A 25,736-nucleotide genomic window follows, 5' to 3' on the forward strand; every position below is an offset into this window, starting at 1 on the left:
AAAATTACAGGAGTGAGTGAGGAGCACAGCTCTGTGTGTTATGTAACTGTTATACACACTATACTAGTCCACAAAATGGTCACAGTTGAATGGATACAGTAAAATGGAGGCCCCCTCACTGCTCTGCACAGCTCCCCTGCTCCACCCCCCACCCTCCAGTAATAACGGACCACATTTCACATAAAATAATGGTACCAGAAAGTAAAACAAAACCCCCCTCCCCTTGTTGTCACACCATAGAGCTCTATGCATCCGGAGACAGTAGACAGCCGGGATGTACAGGAGGATCAGCGCAGACTGGGACAGACGGCAGGGATCAGAGCAGGTCAGGATGGAGAGGCAGTCGTCGGTGCAGGCCAAGACGGACAGAGGCACAGCAGTCACCGCAGGCGACACTCAGCACATGCACTCCTGTGCATGATATGAACACCGCAATACTATAGGCATGAAACTCCTGAGCTGATGAGGATCTGCTTCCTCCCTCACTGAAAAATCTAGTAGCCAGGCAGCAAAATCTGGTAGCCATGGCAACCTGGCCTCCAGGATTTGTCGAGCCCTGGTTTAAACTCAATTTACAGGTTAGCACTATATATATAGAGAGAGAGAGAGAGTGTGTGAGATACACGCAGGATCTGAAGTTTTCTCAGCACATATATGGACTGATTCTGAGTTCGTCTTTTGGCGGCTGCCCGTCTGGGACTTTATGCAATTAGCGCTGTAAAGCCCTTACCAGCTGTACATTTGTGCATACGCATGTGCAAGGACTGAGACGCCCACTGTCAGCGCCTGTAGATGCTGAAATACCAATTGGTCTTTAGACACCACAATTGGTCACACCATCAAACTTGCAGTTTCTCCTTGTGAGTATGGCGTCCTCTGTGAGCAGTTGTGCATCTCTGTACATAACCACTTTCAGCAACACTCATAACGGGCCCATATATATACGTGAGTCCGCTAAGTCACCACTCAGGAATGCCCAATACATATTGAAGACATTTCCGAGACTTTGCGGCTCTCCGGCGCGTCAGTCGCAACTGTGACTCTGGGATGGATGCAGAGATGGACGCTAATGCCATCGCTGCTGCTGAAAATTTGTAAGCAGCGCTGTGCAAAAATATGCAAATGTCGCAGCTGCCAGAATTTATATCAAGACGCCCACTGGCTGCTTTGCATTCCATGCAACTGCGTACACAGACCAGGCATCGGTAGCAGAACTGAGACGCCAGAGCAATTTTTTGCTGCGTACGGGATCGCAGTCGCAGGCTGAGACATAAACTGCGTAAACATCGGCATTGCTTCCATCACTGAATCAGGCGCTCCACGCGCATGCTATCTGGACGTTGTCAGGTTGCCCATGTTCCGGGATGATTGATGTGCATACACTGAACGTTCAGTGTATGCACTTCACCCCTAGGGAGACGACGGCACAATTACGATGTCGTAATCGTGCCATCGTCCCCGCATTTGCAAGTGGATGGGCACCATAAGTCTAAGCAAGATATGTGCTCTACTGATACTATCCTCCTATAACAGGTGGCAGAAGAACAGGTCAGTCTGCAAGGTGGAGGCTTGTGATCTACTTTGTCTGCCAACATTTATTTTGTTCTTTCTACACTAAACATAAACAACTTATTATTTAACTGAAAATTATAATTACTGTATATGTATGCACCTAGTGACGATATATATACATTAAGTGATGGAGCTTTCAATAAATGATTGTATCATATGATAGTATTGATGTCACCTATTGTGATGTCATAAATGTTGACTTCATCAATATAAAGGGTTACAATCTTTACTCTGATGTCATCAGTCATGTGATTCCATGTTATGTCACCTGGGCAATTTGAGCTCTCTATCTAGAAAAATGCTAGTGTTCATAGCTGTCAGTCACTCCTGTGAAGGCACATTGAAGGGAATCGGTATGACATGCCGCCGGAGCTAAGTCCGATGGATGTAATACCGCCCCCGGAAGACAGTACAGTGAAGATCCCAGCAGGGTGAGTATTTTAACTATTCCTAAACCTTTCCCACCCCTAACCCTATCCCTCCTCTAGGGGTGACTAACCCTAACTTCCCCCCTTAGTGCCCAACCCTAACCTGCCCCCAGGGGTGCCTGAACCTAACCCCCTCTTTCCCGCACCCCAAACCTAACCCTCCCAGGGTGGTGCCTATCCCTAACCTCCCCCCTAGTGCCTAACCCCCCCTTTCCCTAGCCTAACCTTCCCCAGGGGGGTGCCTAACCCTAAGTCCCCCCAGGGGTCCCTCAACCTAACCTCACCATCCCAGGACTATTTGTTCTACTTACCCGTCGCGGATGATCGGGATGGCGAGGTTCGGTGTTCCCGCGACGGGATTAACATAGGTGTCAGTATTTCGACGCCTATGTTAAATCCCTTGCCGGGATTACGCTGTCGGGAAGCCGGCAGTCGGCATTTCAACAGCCGGCTTTCTGTCCGCATACCCATTGAAGTGAGCACCTGTCTATAACTGGTTTACAGAAGCTTATCTTTCCCTTTTTTTTCTGGTGATTTGCTTTTTGGGTGTGCTTTCCTGAAGGACACAAATCTGAAGGGTGTTTGCTTGGTGTGTGGTCTTATTTGTCTTGCAGTCAACTGATGCCTGGGGTCTCTGCCCCATGGGTATATCTATAATAGGTGCACCCATTCAAGACACTTAACTCTCAGTTGGCGTGGCAATGAAACGGACGCCATGTTCCCGGAGATTAGCGCATGCGCAGTACACTCTGGTACTATGCCAGAGCCCACATAAGACAGGCACTAGTGAGAGAGAGGATGGTCCTCACAGAGAGTGCACATTGGCCTCCTCCTTTGGTAAACCACCAGTACTCTGCCCCCCTAAACTGGGGACATGTTGAAATGCAGTACTATAAATATTCCAGCTTCCATAATTCTGTAACCACTACCCCTGAACACATTAATTGGCTGTCTCTGCACAAACTTTCAGGCCTACATTGCTCACTGACAAAATGCACACCAGATCATGTGACTAGCTCTAACTCCAATTATCTCCCAGGAAAACAAGATGGGTGCTTATTGATAAAAATAAACTGTGACATTTAGAAGGTGTGAACTGAGTCATATATATTCTTTGGTGAAACAGCAGCATTATGCTGGGTACACACTGACAGATACATTGGCCGATCAATTGATCGGCCAATATATCTGCTGCCCGTCGGCCAGTGTGTACCCGCGATATATCGGTGAACGTCGCCGTTCCCCGACATATCGCATTGGCTGTGCTGCACAGCCGATGGACAGATATGTTTGCAGAAATATCTGTCCAACAGCAAGTGTGTATGGGTGGTCTGCAGACCGCCTGTACACACACAGCAGCAACCACGAGGAGGGGGGCAGGACAGTGTGTATGAATGACCATCATCTGCAGATATATCTACAAATCACTCAATCTGCAGATACTGTATATCTGTCAGGTGTTTGAGATCTTGGTTAGATACCTTGTTTGAGATCTAAGATATGACTTGGTTTCAGTATAGTGACTGTGAGTCTTGTGTAACCTCAGACCCTCCTGTTGGAAATGTGTGTACAACTTGGTGTTATGGCAGAGTTGTGCACACACCAGTGGATTAACATAAAGGAACCAAGTAGCCAGTCCATTGGAACTTAACCACCATTGTGTGTTTATTGGTGTACAGTAGTACTCACTGTTACACTGGTCACATCCTTGCATGGAGCAAAAACTATCGGAGCGGGGTTTAGCAATGACTGACTTATACACTGGGTAACAGTGCAAGTGTTGGAACAGCGGTAAATAGCAGTTACTGGCCTCAGGACTCAGGAGCTAAGGGGAGGACAGCCATCCTCCACTATATCGCTCAAACACAGTAAAGCAAGATGCGCAGGTAGGGTAACTGCGGTCATCTTGGTAAGGGAACAAAAGTGTCCCTTGAGGAACCATATTGCTGGTACAAAATGCTCTGTTCCTGGACTTCCTTCTTAATTTATTATTGCTGTCTCCTGTATTGAACTAGTTAATTGATAAGAAACATGTTTCAACACAGGTGACGGCAATCATAAATTAAGAGGGAAGCCCAGGAGCAGAGCATTTTGTACCTGATAGAAGGGGTCATGCTGGAATGTCTATAACTATTGCAAATGTTATTGGGAGGTTTATGCAATAGAATAGTGCCTGCGGAATACATACGAATTACCACCGGACACAAGTCCGGCGGTTCAAATCCTGACAGCGGCAGGCCGACACGGCCGAAAATACCGATCGTCCCCAGGTAAGTATGAGCTAACCTAACCCCCCTTCCCCCCAGTGCCTAACCCTAATCCCCCCCTAAGTGCCTAAGCCTAACCCCCCCTTCCCCGCCGCCTAAACCTAAGTCCCCCGGGGAGGTGCCTAACCCTGAGTCTTCCCCGGGGGTGCCTAACCCTCCCTCCCCCTAGCCTAAGCCTAACCTCCCGGGGGGTGCCTAACCATAAGTCCCCCCCGGGAGCCCTAAACCTAAAACCTGTGGCTGTCCGCAGCGGCGCCCTGCATCACTTCGATCGGGATGCAGGGCGCCGGTCTCCCGGCATCGGTAAAATGACCAGCGTCTACATCTAGATGCCGGTCATTTCAGTCAGGAAGCCAGCTGTCGGTATAATGTCAGCCGGCTTCCCGATTGCATCCCTCTCCTTATATCTGATGACTTGTTATTCTGTGTTTGCTATTCACTGTTTATTTGTTTCTTTATCTGTGGTTATATTTCAGTTATTTACTTTTTGAAAATGTATTGTATTATCTGTCTTTTATTACAGTTATCTATATATCTTAATTTTTAGACAGTACACATGACACATGCAATGCAGTCAAATACTAATAGTGTTTATTGTCCTGAAGACCTTACAGTCCAATTAGCAGTGACTGCGTCCAACTTTGCAATGATCATCTAGCTATTCTCAGCATTTACTGTAACTATATTGTCCAGCCCACTCTTCATCCTGTACATGGAATATAATACATTGACTACATGTAGCATCCTCCTCTTGGTACAATTCTCCTTACTCTGACATCATGTTAAGTTGTAAGCATGGCCTATTAAACTATGGCACTGACTTGTTGGAGGCCACAACTTTAAATGCAGTGTTCACATTTTGCTTGGTTTGGAGTAGTCAGTTTGTTGCCTTGTATCCCAAACTTCAACAAATGTATTGCCCATTAAATTGGACAGGTACATTGTTCTATAGAATACTGTGTATCTAACGTTGTAGTCATTACTGAGTTGGTATAAAACAACATACATACTAAGCTGGAAGCTGTACATCTCTCTGGTGGTTGGCCACACACTATTTCATGGGCCACACCCATTGTATTCCTCTAGTGAACCCTTCATGTCCCAGTAGGCAATAGGATACTACATGTCCCTCCTTCTCTAATGCCTGCTGGGACTACGTAATCTTAATGCATTGCTCTAGACAATCAATCATTTGATGCAGACGTTGGCAAATTCAGTCTTCTCTGTTTTACGACTAAACCAAGTTAGGGCTACAAATGAAAATGATCTAGGGCTGCCTGTTATCCATTACTGTTCTAAACTCTACTACTAGAACAATGACAAAATCTCATTGCTTGCTGTTGGTCACACCAACATACTGAGCTTCCTTGAGCTTTATACTGGACAAAGCATGTCTATGTATACAAGTATTACACAAGATATGTATGGGCAGGCTTAAAGGTTTACCTATGTATCTGATTTACTTGCTTGTAGTAGGCTGTGATTTACCTTTTAGGTGTACAGATGTGTCGCAGGCACCAGGAAGTGATGTTAGCACCAAGAACTCCATTTCTGCTTGTATCTTCATAGGCTACTCCAACCCTGTACTCTGTGCTTTCATCAACCTCTACCTCCCAGTAATGCTTCCCTCTGAAGGGTATGAGATTTCCTAGGACAGCAATGCATCTAAGGAATAGAAAAGGAAATATATTGAAAATATATGAAATGAGTGCTGGGCAGGAGCAATATATTTCCTTCACTTTAAGCACTGCTAAACCCCATATTGTCTACCTTGTACAGAAGAGCTACATTAACAAGTTTATAAATGTAAACGCTTCCCTACTCTAACACAGCGTTTTTCAACCACTGCTAGTGTGCCACGACCCTTTGTCAAGTGTGCCGCTAGGTCAGTGCAGTCAGAGCTTTACTTGTACTGCTGGCCCAGGCAGTGTTGGGCTCTTCAGGGAGACTCAGGCGCGCCCAGGTCGTGACCTTTGGAGACACGTCAGCGTGACATAGGTCATGCATGCCGTGTTGCATGCCCGTCTGCACATTGCTCCCAGCTCTGCACTGTGTGCTCAGTCACTGAGTGTGAGTGAGCAACCCCAGCCGATGAGGGACAGGACAGGGACGATAGTGACGATAGTGAGCCTTCTCAGCTGGTTATTTAATTTTTTCTTTGGGGGCCAATGTAATGTTTTTTTTGTGGGGGCCAGCCAGTGTGATTGTTTTTTTTTTTTCTGTGGGGGCCAAGGTGTGTATTTGTTTTCTTTCTGTGGGGACCATTTTGTTTTATTTTTCTTCTGTTGGGCCATTGTGTTTTTATTTATTTTTCCTGTAGAGCCCAATGTGTTTGTTTTTGTTCTGTGGAGGCCATTGTATTTTATTTTTTTCTGTTGAGGCCAATGTCTGTTCTTTTTCCTGTGGGGGCCAATTTGTGTGCTTTTTTACCGTGAGGGACTGATGGTGTGCCTTAGCAATTTTAAAATCTTGTTCGGTGTGCCTGCGAGTTTAAAAAAGTTGAAAATCACTGCTGTAACAGAACAGAAGATGATTAGCTTTGTATATACCCAAGGCCATGAATGGGGCAAGCAGACACACTCACTTATATTATCATAGGGCAATAAACCCTATAGCAATGTAAGAGAGTCAAATCCATATACAGTACAGTACATCAAAGGGGCACCATTGGTTATAAGATTTGCTGTGTTTCCCTAGACATAGCAAAGCATAGGGCAGCCTTTTTGATGCTTTTATCCCAGTTCTGGGCTTTCAGTTCCACTACACGTGCCTTATCCAGCTAGCTAGAATATAAACGCATTACCCCATGTACTCTAACCCCTCTCACTTCCTTGCTCCATCTCTTCTATAGCCTGCTCCCACTTTACCCATCTCTTCTATAGCCTGCTCCCACTTTACCCATCTCTTCTATAGCCTGCTCCCACTTTACCCATCTCTTCTATAGCCTGCTCCCACTTTACCCATCTCTTCTATAGCCTGCTCCCACTTTACCCATCTCTTCTATAGCCTGCTCCCACTTTACCCATCTCTTCTATAGCCTGCTCCCACTTTACCCTTCTCTTCTATAGCCTGCTCCCACTTTACCCATCTCTTCTATAGCCTGCTCCGACTTTACCTATCTCTTCTATAGCCTGCTCCCACTTTACCCTTCTCTTCTATAGCCTGCTCCCACTTGACCTGGACAGGTTGAAGAGAAGGGTAAACTGGCTCCTTCCCATCCTCCATCATACATGCACTTGTCACACCCATCCTGAAGAAACCATTGCTTAACCCCCAACTCTCTCTCTCTCTCTCTAACTACTGCTCCATCTATCTCCTTCCTTTTGTCTCCAACTCCTGGAGGTATATTTATTAAAGTGAGAGTTTTTAGAAGTGGAGTTGTTGCCTATAGCAACCAATCAGATTCTACTTATCATTTATCTAGCGCCTTCTAGAAGATAATAGCTAGAATCTGATTGGTTGCTATAGGTGACAACACCACTTCTAAAAACTCACATTAGTAAATATACCCCCAGTAGTTGGAGACAAAAGGAAGGAGATAGATGGAGCTGCCATCACTAAGGTCACAAATTATTTCCTTACTGCCAGGGCCATTCCATTCCAAATCATCCGCAAAAATTAAGTAATGTAACCCACCAACTCCATTTGTTACATTGTAGACATACACTCTACCATACCAGCTACAAAGCAATGCCAAATTTCAATTTCCTATAACTGTTTGTTATAAGGACTTAAAGTTAGACATCGAACAACAAAAAAATTTAATTTGGTACGCACTCTAAGGTACCCATGATACTTCTTTCCACTGATGCCAGGAAGGCTTTTCATTATGTGGACTGGGGCTTCATGAAAGAAGTTTTGAGATGTTTGGTCTTGAGCAATGATTTTCTCCATAGATTATTTGTGCAATATCGGGCTCCCTCAACACAGGTCAGGGTGAACGGGGCTTAAGGGTCTAGTTACTAAGGGGAGAAAAGGGGGAAAAGCGCTAAAGACAGAGAAAATCCCTGTACATAACGCTTCTCAGTATGTACTACTCAGACTACTCAGTATGTCTCTACCTGCAGCCTGCCAGCGCTAGGTGCAGGCTGCAATATCACACTGCACCTGGGGCACTTAGCGCTGCCATAAACACCTATGGCAGCGCTAAGTGTCCCAGGTATTACTAAGAGGAGATGTCACTTACCTCCTGTAGCTGATGGTATCTGCTTCTCCTCACTGGAGAAGCAGGACTTGAGCTGTGTCAGGTTGGCCGTTTTTAAATAAAGTTTGTTGAAAAAAAAAAAGTCACTGTTGCTGCTGCTGCCAGCCGAAGATCTTTAACACAGGGCTGTAGGGGAAGGGAGTCTCAGCTGTTACCACCGAGGGGGTGACTTAACGTTCACCCTCCTTGGCTGGTCTATTTTTAGTAAGTGCTGCGTTAGCCAGCTCCTGCTTCGCAGCCGTAGCAGGCGCAGCAGGAGTGGCATTAACGCAGAGTCTTAGTAAATAGACCCCTCTGTCAAGTAAGTTACATATCACCAATGAGGAACGGCAAGGCTGTCCGCTCTCGCCACTGATCTTTGTCATTTGTTTGGAGTGCAGGTCGGCTCCACAGATTATCGCCTTGCCCTATTTGCAGATGATTTACTGGCCAAGGTCACAAACCAAGCTGTATCCCTTCCTAACCTTTTGCAGGAGTTCAAGCTATTTAGTCACTGTCCCACTTCAAAATTCATTATGCTAAATCTACAGGCTTATAGAGTCTGCCACTCCTCCGCCCCCCCCCCCCTTCCTTGTCAATTGAGTGGCCCACATTGCAATCTGTTGTTTTTTTTTATTTATGAGCTAATTATATATATATATATATATATATATTGTGGTGAGAGGGGTTGTCTCTCACCTAAATTGCCCACATTCCTGAGGGATCAGCTCCCCCCAAGGGAGGCTAGAGTGAAGCCTGTGCATTCTGCAGTAGCAGTGGAGGTGTGGAACTCCAGGTTTTCTGGTTTGCACAAACCCAGCTGGGATCATCACTGGAGAACAGGAAGAGTTTAAAAACTCTTATCCGCCTGATGCTCTGGGCACTGACGCTGGCTAGCGGCCAGTTTAGTAGGCCAAAATGTCCTTAGTGCCAGGGACTGATGAGATTGGCTGTGCTAGAAGAGAATGGCAGATTGTGGATACAGGCCATTGCAGCAGACTGACCATTAAGCACTGGGAGTGCTGGGACGCTTACTTTCACTTGTTTATTTATATTATGTGCCTGTGTGTCCAGGCCTACAGCAAGCCTATGTATGCTAAAGTGCAGTGTCTGCCGCCATTAAAAACACCGCTTTACCGAGTACCTGCCTGTCGTGAGTCCTTATTTCTACACCCCGTGTTACAAAAAAAAAAAATATATATATATATATATATATATATACTGTATCCTCAAAATCAACAGGCAGATTAAATTGTCTAAAAGTTCTGCATTGCGGGGTCCCAAATTCATGTTTTCCAACATATAGTACTGTGATATTTGTATGATGCGCTTCCTGATTCCAGCACAATTCTATTAGACACGGCATTGCACCAGTGACGTTTACTCTGTAGTTAGCAGGACAGTGTAGAAGGCTATTAGTCGCCATAAGTAAAGTATTGATGGCAGTTAAATTGTGTCAAATGGCTGATTTTTTTCCTACTTCTATAAGTGATTGAAAAATGATGGACAGCAAATAAAAGTGTCTAGAGTATTTTTGGGGACGTTAAAATGCCCTTATAGTGATCTTTAAGTGTGTACAGTATATACAAGTTCGTAAAAAGTTGGAAAAAAACACTTGCAATTCCCATCTGCAAGTTCAAAATCCGCTTTCCCATCAATATAACACGTCAGCATACATGTCCCACATCATTTAACTCTGGTTTCTGTTTTTTAGAGAAAATTACATCCAAAATGACATGTCTTTATTGCCCATATTTTACTTTTTAAAAACCTCTAAATACATTATTATTCTTTAGGAGGGGTATCCCAGGGGTACTGCTCTATCAGGATGATTCAGACTCAGACGGATTTACTCAGGGCGTAACTACAGAGGGTGCAGGGGGTGCGGTTACTATGGGGCCCGGTGGCTTAAGGGGCCCGCTGGCCCAGCGAACGCACCCCCTGCACCCTCCATTTGCCGGGCGCCCGCTGAGATTGTGTTACCAGCGGGCACCCGGCTCCTTCTCTTCTCTCTCCCACCCCCCCAGCAGCAGCAGAACCCGGACGACGGAGCTCACTCCTGAGCTCCCGCTTCCGGGTCCTGCAGTGCACTATGGGAGTGACGTCATGACATCACTCCCATAGTTCCGAGGAGCGGGTGCCGGGGATGGACGTCAGCAGCAGGCACTGGAGCGGGGTTTAAGGTAAGTATGTTTTTTTATTTGTGTGTGTGTATGTTGGTGTGCGGCGGGGGTCGACCTTACTACTGGGGGCATAATATGGGGGCATTACAGGGGCCTGCCTCGCTACTGGGGGCATCATATAGGGGCATTACAGGGGCCTGCCTCACTACTGGGCATAATATTGGGCATTACAGGGGCCTGCCTTTCTACTGGGGGCATAATATTGGGGCACTACAGGGGCCTTACTACTGGGGGCATTATATGGGGGCATTACAGGAGCCTGCCTCACTACTGGGGGCATAATATGGGGGCACTACAGGGGGCATAATAGGGGCTTTACTACTGGGGGCATAATATGGGTTACTACAGGGGGCATTACTGGGGCCTTGCTACTGGGGGCATAATATGGGTCACTACAGGGAGCATTACAGGGGCCTTACTACTGGCGGTACTGCAGGGGGCACTACTACAAGGGGCATTACTTTTAGGGGCATTATTACCAGGGGGCATTATTACTACTGGGGGCACTGTGTAAGGGGCACCATTACAGTGGCCATTGCATAAGGGACACTATTACAGTGGGCATTTAGTGTTTTAGGGGAACTACTGTGGGCAATGTGTAAGACCTAAGTTAGGGGGGGCCCCTTAAATATGTTGCTATGGGGCCCAAAAAGTTCTAGTTACGCCCCTGGATTTACTATAGCAGCTGCTAACATGGTAGCAGCTGCGATAGCACTATTATGGTAATGCAGCAGGAAGCGACAGGCCTCTTGCATGCATCATTGATCCAAGCTGCGTCCATGGACGCAGCATCGGATCACCTGCATGATCCTCAGCCGGCTGAGTGACCATGGGGTAATTCTAGCTGACCACCACAGATACACAAAAGAGGCCAGGAATCTCCGACAGCTGACGGAGATTCTGGCCTCTTCCCTCCCCCCAACGGCGGCGACCTGCCTCCGTTTTGGGAAATGGAGACCGTCGCCGCCCCTGCCAGCCCAGAAATGGCAGCAGACTGTCAAGCAGACCCGTACTGCACATGCGCAGTATAGGTCCTGCGCCGTTGCAGAGCAGTTACAATCGCGGATGTGCACTAGCCATCGGGTTAGCGTACATCTCTGAATCAGCCCCTATGTCCTACCATTTTTAGACTTTTCATACTTTTCACCTAAGTGAAGCTAAAAGCTGTGTTAGCTCCCATTGAGCTTAACTTGGGGCTTGATTCATGTCGCTGCTGCTGCGTCTGTGTACGCAGCTGCTATGCGAAAATATGCAAATGTCACAGATTCTGAGGAGACGCCCTCCTGCCGCTTCACAACTCCAAGCATTTGCGTACAAAGACGTAGCATCGGTCACATATCCTTCGATAATCAACCCTAGTACTATGGTAATGTACCATGGCGCATGTACAGTGCGGCTCAGATGCATGCGCAGCTTACTGATAATTGCTCAACTACTGTATGAAAATATCGGCATACAAAGCGTTCATCTCTGAATCAGGCCTCTAATGCAGATTTCTAATTGAATAGTAAATAGTTACTGCCATGGGGGTTTCCCGTCTCCAGTTCCTGCCAACTCTGGGCTAATTAATTTCTGCCCTAAATGGTTTAATTTAGTTAAATAACTTACAGTATAACTTGACATTTAATATTTCCTATTGCTTTGAGTTGCTCATTTTATTCAATTAGTTAATTTAAAATTTACTGAAGCCAACAAACTTCAAAGAAGGAGATTAAACCACACATACACACAAAAAAAACAATATTAGCTTTACTTTAGCTACAAAAATAACTTAGCTTTAACACATAATGGGCCTGAATCAGAGATGGTCAGTGCTGCGTCGGCTCTAGTGTCCGCAGGAGTGTTGTGATAATATGCAGAGATGTAATTAGGGTTTTTGGCACCCAGGGCAAATTAAAAAATGGCAAAGCACCCCCCAAAAAAAAAAAAAAAATCTATGATGAAAGCATGATAGAAATTAGTGTTAACGGCAGACTGGAGGCAAAGCCCTGAGGTATGGGATTGGGTTCCCTGCATGCCTGAAGGCGTGGCCGACCAGGGAGGGGGCGTGTCCTCCTGACACATCCCCAATTATTCACTAAGAATGTTACAAGTGCAGGTCCACCATCCTCCTTAACATGTCTGAGTACATAGGTTAGTAAACTCCATGATCCACATAAAATACACTGAAAAAGCCAGATCCACATTACATACATTAAAAAAGCCAGATCAATGATCATGAACCCTCCAGAACCAGGCTCCTCACAGTAGACAGATAGTCTTCTTCTCTTAACCACTTTACTGACTGTACAACTGTGCTTCAGCTGACAGGGTGCAACTGCACCGCCCCACTGTGTTTTTCAAGAGGAAATCCATTCTGATCTCTTCTGACTCCCTGGAATTTCCTGCGGACTGACCGGTTTTGCCAGAAAAATCGTCAGTTAAGTGGTTAATCAAAATAGCGCAGTGCACACAAGCACAACAAAATTGCAGGCAGAGAGCAGCTGAGCTGATGCGGAGAGCTCTGATTTGTCCTGACTCTGCAGACTTCTTCCTCAATATCCTCACATTGGATCACGTCAGACACATAGTTTGGTGCGCTTATCGAGCGATCAGCCCCACTATGGAACCAGCCCCGCCCACTACACAGTGACGCTGAGTCGGGACATCTGGGCACGGGACCCTGTTGATTGTGATCCCTACACAACTTATGACGCCTCTGTCTACATCTTACATACCCAATGACCCTGGCTTTGGCAGGCTACGTCCCCACCCTAACCTACTCCTACTGGCCCCTCCCATGACATTGCGCGTCCCATACTCCCCACTCACCCCTGTGACGTCTCCCAGGCCCCACACCTCAGAGACGGCAGGAGGCTGGACGGTGGGGCAGAGACAGAGCCAGATTAAGACCTCACAGGGCCCTAGGCAAGATACTAGTTTGGGGCCCCATACTAATTATATATAAATTCATATTCAGCTCTCCCTCCACAAATCTCGCCACACACAGATCTCGTAGCACAGATCCCCCCGACATGCAGATCCCCCCTCACACAGAAATTTCCCACACACACACAGCTCTCCCCCTAGCATATAAGTCCCCCCACTCACAGATATCGCCCTACAATAGATCACTGCTACCCTCCCGATATCTCCCTATCATAGATCGCAACTCTCCCCACACCCACAAATATCTCCCTACCATAGATTAGGGATGGCCATCGATGATTCATAATCATTGATTGTTTATGGCCGATGTTGAATGTTTTTACCATTGATGGGGGAGAACCAGATAGTTTCTCTCCATCGATGGTAAAGCTTAACTGAATTTTTTTTTTTGCAAGGTGCCGGGACATGAAGCATAGCTCCGTCCCCGACTCCCGTGAAGCCCCCCCCCCGGTTCTGATTGGACCGTGGGCCAGTCACTCAAAGAATAGGAATGACCATCGGTTGATGAAACCATCGATGATCATCCATTGCATAGTTGGTCACCATCGATGGCCACTTGCAAAAATGGCATCAATGGTGACCATCAATGTTAACCACACCGATGGCCATCCCTATCATAGATCGTTGCTCTTCCCCTTCCTAGTGAGCGAACAAACTAACCACCATGTCATTAATCCGGGGCGGAGGCCAATGGGGCGGGACTCGGAGCACAGGGAGTCACTTGTGGAGGCATCCTTGGCCTCCCATTCTGCCCCCTCTATCTGCTATTGGCTGGGTGGCGCCTACTTTCCTGCCTGCTCCTAAAATACCATATCAACCGGCGGGGGGCGGACATAATGTACCATACATTGTGTGACACTGATAGTGGTGAAAGAAGAACTGCGCTCTAAAGTCTATGCTGGGACATCAGTAATCAACACATCGATAGTGTAAAAAACAATTTAATAATATAAGGCTAGATAGCCATACTCATATAAATGGATAATAAAACATAAACATAGGTACATACAATAGAGTTGATCAGACTCTCAAAAAATTAAAAGCAATATAAACATTAAACGCAATTAAATAAAAAATGATGAACAATCTAAAATAAACTTCTATTGAGTAGAAGTGCTAAAAAAGGGAGTACTAATGACCCTGGAGATCCTTGATAAAACTATAGAGTAAGAGTCTCATATAGATGCAATGTGAACAGGTGATGGTATAACCGACTCTCTGTAAAAAGTCTCGTATATATAACTCAGTACACGGGGCAAATCAGAAAGGAAACTGACATCCCCTCTACTAAATGTACCTTATCAGTAGCTTAAGGCTGCAAGGAAATTGGCAGCTTATATGGAACTCAGTTGTAGTTGAGATGCCGGCAGTCAGCCCTCTCCAGAGCGTGCAACTGTGTCCCTGCAAGCTGATCAATAGCCGGAAAACTGTGTGGCTAGAGCCGTAGGTGATGAGAGTTACTAGCATATAATAAGCCAAATGATAGTCAACAGCGATGTAAGATGCTGACTGTCAGCCTTCTCCGGAATAGGCAGAGACACCTCAAGCAGGCTGGTCAGTGGCCGGGGCACTGCAAGGTGGAGACTGTAGACGATGGAGTTCACCTGTATACCATGCGCCAGGTGATAGCCGTCTCAATGCGGTAGTGGTACAATCAATAGATGGAGAGGTGAACGTCCCTCCGGCTCTGAGTTCAGCCAGGCGATAGCCGTCTTGATGTGTTAGCGGCACAAGCAGTGGATAGGAGATGAGCGTCCCTCCGGCTCAGAGTAACAGGTTCAGTCTCGGCTCCTTTAGGTAATGTACGTCCCGCTAGACCGGAGGTAGATCAGGGCAACAGCCGCCGGCTCGTTTGTAGGAAAAGGTACAAATAGGCGCTGAATGTGAGTGGGATCTCCAGGCTCCTATGAGGGAACGGCAACCCGTTTCGGCTACTACTGTAGCCAAAGTGTTCCCCAATGTCCATTATTTGGTATAAATAACCCTAGGATAAGGTTGATTGGTTGGTCAATTATTGATTGTTTATGGCCGATGTTGAATGTTTTTTCCATTGATGGGGGAAAACCAGATAGTTTCCCTCCATCGATGGTAAAGCTTAACTGAATTTTTTTTTTTGCAAGGTGCTGGGACATGAAGCATAGCTCCGTCCCCGACACCCGCGAAGCCCCCCCCCCGGTTCTGATTGGACTGTCACTCAAAGAATAGGAATGACCATCGGTTGATGAAACCATCGATGATCATCCATTGCATAGTTGGTCACCATCGATGGCCACTTGCAAAAATGGCATCAATGGTGACCATCAATGTTAACCACACCGATGGCCATCCCTATCATAGATCGTTGCTCTTTCCCTTCCTAGCGAGCGAACACACTAACCACCATGTGATTAATCTGGGGCGGAGGCCAGTGGGGCGGGACTCGGAGCACAGGGAGTCACTTGTGGAGGCATCCTTGCCCTCCCATGACGTGTGGCCTCCCATTCTGCCCCCTCTATCTGCTATTGGCTGGGTGGCGCCTACTTTCCTGCCTGCTCCTAAAATACCATATCAACCGGCGGGGGGCGGACATAATGTACCATACATTGTGTGACACTGGTAGTGGACACTGAAAAAAAAAAGCCACCCGACAGTGGTTGCGGACAGAAATATTAATACGCTGCACAGGCCGGTGGGTAGGGTGCCGGTGCCCGCCCCCTGCTGGACTGCTGCGGGCCGCGGTGCCCAGGGCATGTGCCCTGCTTGCCCCACCCTGGATACGCTCTGATAATATTCAAATACTAGTATCAACCTACCCCTTATGTATTACTAGCGTGCGCCAGAATGTACAATCACTGAGCCGCCCACTTTTAGTTTATCTGAATGATGTAACACCACTGGTGATTCTATTAATGCCACCATCGCGTGCACCATCGACTCCTCTAACCTTTTGTCTGATTGTTATTACTCAGTCTTGTTTTTTTCCCAATTGGAAAGTGAAACAGAATATTCTGGTATAAGAATTATATATAGTGATATAAGTAAATGTTAATAATAAATATAATTAGTTCCAAAGTTAAACAGCAAAAGCATGCAATTTAGGCCACTTAATTGACAAGTGAAGGGGGGAGGAGACACGCGGACCAAAAAATGGGCATTGTCACATGCCACAAGGGATGTGGCCACTGAAAAATGAGGTCGTGTCAAAATGACGCCACCGTTTGTCGTCACTCTGAGACCATTTCTTTCATTCCATATGCACCTTCATGCCCCCAGTAGTAGTGCCCCTTATACAGAGCCCCCAGTAGTGTCCCTTATGCAGTGCCCCTTATGCAGTGCTCCTTATACAGTGCCCCCAGTAGTGTCCCTTATGCAGTGCTCCTTATACAGTGCCCCCAGTAGTGCCCATTATAAAATGCCCCTTATACAGTGCTCCCAGTAGTGCCCTTTATGCAGTGCCCCCAGTAGTGTGCCTTATACAGTGCCTCCAGTAGTGCTCCTTATACAGTGCCACCAGTAGTGCCCCTTATACAATGCCCCTTATACAGTGCTCCCAGTAGTGCCAATTATACAATGCCCCTTATACAGTGCCCCCAGTAGTGCCCATTATACAATGCCCCTTATACAGTGCAACCAGTAGTGGCCCCAGTAGTCCCCCTTACATATAAATACACTGACACACACACACGACAGCGACACCCATCCACCCAAACACTCCCACCCCCTGCCACTGGTCTGACAGCGTCACACTCCCCTAAACACACACACCGCTGCCGCCGGTCCGACAGCGCCCAGGGCACGTGCATGCGCAGTGCAAATTAATCGACCGATTGCGTGCATATAAGAAACTGCGTTCCTTGCTGGATCAGGCCCTGTATCTCATCCCCTGACCTTCCCTTCTCCCTTGTTCACCCTGAACTTGTTCATCCATCACATCATCATGTAACCTCTCATGGGCAGGGCCCTCCTTTCTCATGTTCCTCCACAGCATTATCCTTTTTTCAGTGCTCCTTGTCTCTTGTCTCCTAGTCCCCTTCAGTTACTGATTCTGTGTGCTCGCCTTTCATTGGGTACAGTCTCATCGAGCTCTGAACTGCTTTCCCCTCTCCCTGTGACTCAACATCACATACCTGTCAGGTTATAGAGTCTCCCAGCTGTCGTCCCCATCTACGCCATACATAGTCTGTCGGTTATTTGCTTTGTATTGTTCCATTGTTATGTCAGATTACATTTACTGTACCTTTGAGGGGGCGCGCAGGCGCATAATGCATCCCAAACTGAGCACCTAAAATACACAAGGGCCTGTTTGGAGGTGGTACTTGCAGCTGGTTGACCTAGGTGAAGGATGTGAAATGAAGATGATGGTGACCTACGGCCACATGTGATTGCCTGAGTCCATTTAACTGTTCCCAATTATGGTAATTTTATCAGAATACTGCTTCAGTGATCTATTCGCAGTGAGCTATAGGTTCTCAGTAGCTACTGATATGTTTATTATTGTGTATGAAATATTATGTATTCACACCAACATCGAATTTCATTTTACAAGCATCCTGCAACTTTATTACCTATGAATTACGCTGTCCAGCCATATACTGAATATCTGTCTGGCTGTATCTACTCCTGTTGTCCACTGGAGTAAGGAGGCTATTTTGTTAGGGATGTCGAACTGTACATAGCTCACGTTTTCGGGCAGCTCTGCAAATGCAGCAATTTTTTTTTATATCAAAGCACATTTTGCATTTGGGATTATACGCAACTTGTGTTCAACTCTACATCAGGGTATTTCATCTTCCTGAAAACTGCTGGTGGTATAGTCTTAGGGGTATATTTACTTAGGGGTATATTTACTAACGGTGGCTTTTAAAAGTAAACAATTGTCAGCACTTTTGCCCACAGCTTTTAAAATAGCAATATTAAATGTAGAGAGCTGTTCAGAGGCTTGGAATCCTAGGCGATCTGATATCCGAGGCGATCTGAGCCGCAGCTCGGATCTCTATAAAAGTCAAAACCTCGAGATCCCGCTGTCAGATCTCCCAGTTTTGGCTGGGGGCGCCAATTTGGCTGAGAAAGCCATGTGTCAGCCAATCAGCACTTCCCCATAGACTTCAATGGGGCATACGCACACAAGATGGCAGTTCCCACCGCACTGAGGACACCGCTGCCCGCACTGCTAACACTGCCGGCACCGTCGACACCCCAGGAGTGAGGACACCACCGGCACCCCCGCATTGCCAACACCGCCGGCACTGAGAACACTGTAGGAACTCTTGCACTGCCAACATTGCTGGCACCCCCACACTGAGGGGGTCATTCAGACCCGCTCGCGAGCGCAGGACGCTCGCAAGCGGGTTGATGTTCCCCCACTGCGCATGCGCACGACAGAGGGAGCTCCGTCGTGCACATGCGCGAGACCCGGCGAGCGACGGCCTCTCCATCGCTCCGGGTCTCGCACCAAAGGGGGCGTGCTGTCGATGTTGATTGACAGCACGCCCCCTTTGGTGGGCGTGCCGGGGGCGTGCCTGCCAGACGGAGGCGTTCCCATGGGAACTGACATCAGTAGTGATGTCAGTGGGAGTGATTTTGGCTCTGATTCAGGCTAAGAAACAACCAAGTGACGTGGTCGATGACGCTGTTTTGTTAATTATGCACACCCTTAAAACGCCCGTTTTGACCGTTTGGCACACCTGCGTTCGGATCACCACTCCCCGTTTTCAAGCACCTTCCCCTGTTACCACCCACAAACACCTCATCCTGTCACTCAAATTAGCAGGCACTCGCTGTTTTGCGAGCGCTCAATTTCCGACCGCAATGACTGCTTGGCGCATGGAGCGAACGAGCGTCCGCTTACGAGCGGCTCTGCATCAGGCCCACTGTCAGCACTCCCGCACTGAGGATACCACCGACACCACCCCCGCACTGCCGACAGCGCCGCCACCACTGCACTGTGGACAACGCTGGCACCCTCTAAAGTAAGTGCACCATTGGTGTATCCAACCTGTACTGTATTTAACCTGCGCTGTAACCCGCACTGTATCCGACTTCCACTGTAATCCGCACTATACCCGACTGCATTGTATCCGACCTGCACTGTATCGATCCCACACTGTATTTGACCCGCACTGTAATGCGCAATATATCCGACCTGCACTGTACCCGACCCGCGCTGTATCCTACCCGCACTGTATCCGACCCACACTGTATCCGACCCACACTGTATCCATTCTGCACGGTATACGACCAACAGGTACAGAACGCTGTTTTTATGGTTGGGGAGATTTTGGGGAACTGCTCAACAAAAAGGCTGATTGATTGGGGCACAAAGTGCCAGTCATCGGTGGCCTAGGGCCCCCAGGAGAATAAGCATGTGCTGGGTGCATGTGCACTTGTGTAGGAGGCATCCATGTCTGCTGTTGCTACTTTACACATGCTTTAGGGGTTTTTTTTTCTTAGCTGTTTGTGAACTAATACTACTTTAGAGCAATGATAGTCCGCACACGATTCTTAGTAAATTTCTGTGTTGGATTGATTTCTATTGATAGTACTTGTGAGTTGGTTTGATTGGTTATTGCTAATACATATACAGAAAATGGGATTTTGGTACCTACCGGTAAATCCTTTTCTCTAATTCCACAGGGGACACTGGAGGTGCTTACGCTGGGAGTATAGAGGCGTGGATAACTGGAGCCGGCACTTTAAATAATTTAGAAGTGTGAAGCTCCTCCTCCTCTATGCCCCATCAGCCCCCAGTTTAGAAAATGGAGACCGAGAGGAGATGGAGGACAAGCGGAGTAAAAGGGAGAGAACACACAATCAAAACATACAACATATGTAACAAACCAAACTGGCAGGCTAAGAGCGCAGAGGTGGGCGTCCAGTGTCCCCTGTGGAATCAGAGAAAAGGATTTACCGGTAGGTACCAAAATCCCATTTTCTCTTTCATCCACTAGGGGACACTGGAGGTGCTTACGCTTGGGACGTCCCAAAGTTTTCCCCACGGGCGGGAGCGCTCTGCGGCACCTGCAGAACAAGACGGCCAAAACGGGATGCCGAAGTAGCAAACGTATCAAATTTGTAAAACTTGACAAACGTGTGAACTGAAGACCAAGTGACCGCACGGCACAATTGTGACACGGAGGCTCCTCTACCGGCCGCCCATGACGCACCCACTGAACGTGTGGAATGAGCCGAAATGGACGAAGGAGGCCGGCGGTCGCCACCAACATAAGCCTGATGAATAGTCAGCCTAATCCAACGTGCCAGAGTCTGCTTAGACGCTGGCCAACCCCTCCGAACCGCATCATAGAGGACAAAAAGCGACTCCAACTTACGGAGGGAAGCAGTCCTGTCAACATAGATGCAGAGAGCTCTAATCCAAGGTAGAAGAACCACCAGAGTCTTCCACCAAAGACGGTACTACAATAGGCTGATTAATATGAAAAGCCGACACTACCTTGGGAAGGAAGGCGGCTACCGTACGGAGTTCCGCCCTATCAGCATGAAACACAAGGTAAGGTGACTTATAGGACAGAGCACTCAATTCCGAAACTCTACGAGCCGAAGCTAGAGCCAGGAGGAGGACCGTTTTCCAAGACAAATACTTAATATCAACATCTTCCAAAGGTTCAAACATGGACGACTGAAGAAACAAAAGCACTAAGTTCAAGTCCCAGGGAGCTATCGGAGGTACAAAAGGAGGCTGCACACGCAAGACTCCCTGAAGAAACGTCTGCACTTCAGGAATGAGAGCCAATTTCCGTTGAAAGAAAATGGAAAGGGCAGAAACCTGCACCTTTAAAGTTCCAAGACGAAGGCCAGAATCCAGACCAGTCTGAAGAAAAAGCAGAAACCGGGACAACCGAAAAGTCCTAGATGGAAGATCCCGACTGGAACACCACGAGATATAAGAACGCCAGATACAATGATAATGCGCAGCCGAAACTGGTTTCCTGGCGCGTAGCATGGTGGGAATGACAGAGTCTGGGATTCCTCTGCGTCTTAGGATATCGGTTTCAAGAGCCACCCCATTAAATGCAGCTGCGCTAGGTTGGGATGTACGAAAGGACCCTGCTGTAGCAGATCTGGGCACAGAGGAAGGGGCCACGGATCGTCTGCCAATAGGGACCGAAGGTCCGCGAACCAACTTCTCCGAGGCCAGTTCGGAGCCACGAGAATGACAGAGGCTGACTCGTGTTTTATTCTTTTTAGTAGTCGAGGAAGAAGTGGAATCGGAGGAAAGAGGTAAACTAAATTGAAGTTCCACGGAACTGTCAGAGCGTCTACTGCCACCGCCTGTGGATCTCGAGTTCTTGACACGTATACCGGGAGCTGACGATTCAATCGTGATGCCATGAGGTCCACCTGAGGACATCCCCATTGACGTATCAGCGCGTTGAACACATCTGGATGAAGCTTCCATTCCCCGGGATGGATATCCTGGCGGCTTAGGTAATCTGCTTCCCAGTTGTCCACACCCGGGATGAATACCGCCAACAGGATTACTGACTGGCTCTCGGCCCACCTGAGGACCTGAGTTACTTGACTCCGAGTCCCTCCTTGGCGGTTGATATACGCGACGGCCGTTGCGTTGTCGGACTGAACTCTTACCGGACGATTCCTTAGAAACTCTGTTGCTTCTATCAGAGCATTGTAAATTGCTCTGAGTTCCAACACATTTATGGGCCACTTTTGTTCTAGAGGGGACCATCGACCCTGAACGTGATAATCAAGGACCACTGCTCCCCATCCTCGAAGGCTGGCATCCGTTGTTACGATGATCCAGTCCCACACCCCGAATCTCCGGCCCGCTAAAAGATTGTTGGATTGTGTCCACCAGAGAAGGGCCACTCTGGTAGTTGGGCTCAGACGGATCTGTCGATGTAGAAGCAGATGAGACCCTGGCCCCTGTGTCAATAGGTCCAGCTGAAACACCCTGGAGTGGAACCGGCCGAACTGTAGTGCCTCGAAAGCAGCTACCATCTTCCCCAGGAGATGCAGACAAAGAAGGAGGGACACCTTCTTTGGCCTGAGGACCAGCTGAACTAACACCCGGATATCCTGGGCTTTGTCTAGTGGAAGACAGATCCTCTGTGATGCCGTATCTAAGATCATGCCCAGAAACAGGAGCCTCTGGGATGGATTGAGATTTGATTTCTTGAAGTTGATTATCCAACCATGTTGGGTTAGAGTCTGATATGTCAGTAGGGCATGACTTGTAAGAAGAGATACCGATTGCGCCTTGAGTAACAGGTCGTCCAAATAAGGGATTATGTTCACTCCCGATGACCGAAGGAGAGCAATCATGACTGACATGAGTTTGGTGAAGATGCGGGGAGCCGAGGAATACCCGAACGGCAATGCCCGAAACTGATAATGATCCTTCAATATGGCGAAACGCAGAAAGGCTTGGTGTGGTTCCCAGATGGGAACGTGGAGATAGGCATCCTTGATATCCAGGGATAATAGGAACTCTCCTGGTTCCAAGCTCGCAATTATGGACTGCAGAGACTCCATTTTGAATCGATACATCTTCAAATACAGGTTCAATGACTTGAGGTTCAAGATGGGCCTGACCGATCCATCCTGTTTGGGTACTACAAACAGGTTTGAGTAGAACCCCATACCTCGTTGATGTTCTGGAACCGGAAAGAGCACAGATGATACTTCTAGAGACTGGATAGCCTCCTGTAGAACTCTGGCCTTGTCTGCAGGTATTGGCAGACTTGTAGTGAAGAACCGAGGCGGAGGGGGGGGCCTCGAAGTCTATTCGGTACCCCAGGGAAATTAGTCTGCGGATCCATGGTTCCGGAGACGTCTGGTTCCAAACATGTTGAAATCCTTGCAGCCGGGCACCCACTGTAGGTGGTCCCAGGTGGGACGGAAGACCGTCATGCCACCTTTTTTTCAGCTGGCTTAGGCTCCTGTCTGCGTGCAACCGTGTGTGGGCAGCCTTTACCTCTGCCGCCTCTTGCTTGGGAGGGAGCCCCTCTGGCTCTACCTTGAAAGGAATGTGGCGCACGAAAGGAATGAAACGAAGGTCCTGTGTAAGCTTTTCTGGGAGCCGGTGTAGTTGACGGGAGGAAGGAAGACTTACCCCCCGTGGCCTGGGATATCCATTTGTCTAATTCTGGGCCAAAGAGCATATCGCCATTGAATGGTAAACCCTCCACAACACTCTTGGATTCTGCGTCCGCTTGCCAAGCACGCAGCCAGAGGGCTCTGCGGCCCGAAATCGCTGAAGCAGATATGCGAGCACTAATCTGACTGATATCTTTAGAAGCTTCACCCATGTAAACTGCAGACTCACGTATGTGTTCTGCTAGTAGACGTAACTCTGCTGTGGAAGTACCAGAGTCCAAACCTATAACCAACTGGTCAGCCCAGCAAACCACCGCTTTGTTAACCCAAGCATTAACCAGGGTGGGCCTAAGTTGAGCACCCGCTGCAGTATAAATAGATCTTAGCGTTGTCTCCAACTTACAATCCAACGGATCTTTTAGTACTGTAGCTCCTGGTACTGGGAGTGCTGTTTTCTTTGAGAGATGGGAGACAGACGCACCTACTGGAGGAGGTGTTTCCCACATCTCCATCATGGATGATGGAAAAGGGTAGCTAGACGAAAACCGTTGCGGAATCTGGAACCGCTTATCCGGCTGTTTCCAGGCCACCGAAAGCTGTTGCTGAACGGAAAAACCGCAGAGCTCTTAGGTTGTTCTTGAAACAATTCAAGCGCCTGTGGTGCAGGAATTATATCCTCAGGTAATTTCAGGGTCCTTCTGACCGCCAAAATTAGAGATTCCACCCCGGGAGAGGTGGACTCTAACTCCTGAGGGGTATCGTCCTGTAAAGCTTCCTCCAATTCCCCTTCTTCGGTATCCTCCATAGCGAAAAATTCTTCGTCCGACTCCTCTGACTGGAGAACAGTCGTCAGAGTACGCTTTTGTGTCGGTCTCTGGCAGGAAGTGGAGGGTGCAGATGCCGCTGTACCCATAACCTGTACCAAGGTGTCTAGAGACTTGGTTAGCCCCGCCACCCAGGGAGGTTGAGACTTACATGCCTCAGCTAACTCTGACGCTAAGTCTGACAAAACTCCTACCATGTCAGCAGCCCATGGAGGAGCAGGTGAGGCAGTAATAGCCATAGATGGATCCATTGCTATACAAGCATCACATAACGTGGACCCAGCGGCATGCGGCTTGGTTAGTTTGTTGTTACACTTTGAACAGACAAACATTTTTTGAGAAGCTTTAGTTCTATTTGACATGGATACACACAGTCACTCCACACAGGAGGACAGAGTATAGACAGAATAACAGAATAAACAGAAGGCTGGCTTGGGACACAGAGGAGGAGTACACCCCACTCCCTTCCCACAGATCAGAATCCCTGCTTACACCCCAGTGATACTCACAGCCTCTGTACCAGGGATGCAGTCAGGTCAGCCTTCTGTGTAATCTCCTGTTAAAAAACTGCACACTTCCTGTTTGAAGGAGAGATGCAGCATTAGAAATAACAAACGTCAGCCACGCTGTTTTACACAGCCGCTTGCCGCTTAGAGGAGAGAGAGCCCGCGCTGCCTAAGCTCCGCCCCCTTTTCTGCCTCGAGGGCTTCAAAGATGGCTGCTCATAATATCCTCCCCTCTACTGCGCTACGCGCGTGTTGTCAGTGGGGAGAGGGAGAAGCAGGAAGCCGCGCTGTACCGCTACTCTTCCTAACCCAGCGCAGGCACTTCTTACTAAGTGCAGAGATAGCGCTGGGTAGCGGGGCGGGAGCCGGGGATGTGCAGCGCTGATACTCACTGCGTGTCCCCGCTGAGGTCTCTCTCTGCAATCGGCTTCAGCACTTGCTGTGGCAATAAGGAGCTGTCAGTGCTTTTAATGTAAGCACTGTGCACTCCTTCCTGCTTCTAATAAGACAGGGTGCCAGTTACCCGGACCCCACCTTTGAAGAGGTGACGAAGGGTACCTATGTAAAAGATGTATAAAATAAAAAAACCTATAAAAAAGAATAAATGTATTGCTGGATCACAGCAGATTGTGACCAGCTCCAAAGGGCACATTTTCTAAACTGGGGGCTGATGGGGCATAGTGGGGGAGGAGCTTCACACTTCTAAATTATTTAAAGTTCCGGCTCCAGTTATCCACGCCTCTATACCCCCAGCTTAAGCACCTCCAGTGTCCCCTAGTGGATGAAAGAGAA

The 25,736-nt window shown here is 47.9% G+C and overlaps 1 protein-coding gene across 2 annotated transcripts in view; it reads right to left on the reverse strand.

Annotated features, from left to right (window-relative positions):
• Window positions 1-25,736, reverse strand: part of FSD2 (fibronectin type III and SPRY domain containing 2) — a 64,014-nt gene that overhangs the window by 4,190 nt on the left and 34,088 nt on the right. For both annotated transcript variants that reach the window (XM_088472834.1, XM_088472835.1), the window contains exon 12: window positions 5,756-5,932. In XM_088472834.1, coding sequence (XP_088328960.1) covers window positions 5,756-5,932 — 177 coding nt within the window. The remainder of the gene's footprint in view (window positions 1-5,755; window positions 5,933-25,736) is intronic.

This window comes from Taudactylus pleione, unplaced genomic scaffold (assembly GCF_031769625.1).
Source record: "Taudactylus pleione unplaced genomic scaffold, aTauple2 ptg000129l, whole genome shotgun sequence".
Classification (NCBI taxonomy): Eukaryota; Metazoa; Chordata; class Amphibia; order Anura; family Myobatrachidae; genus Taudactylus; species Taudactylus pleione.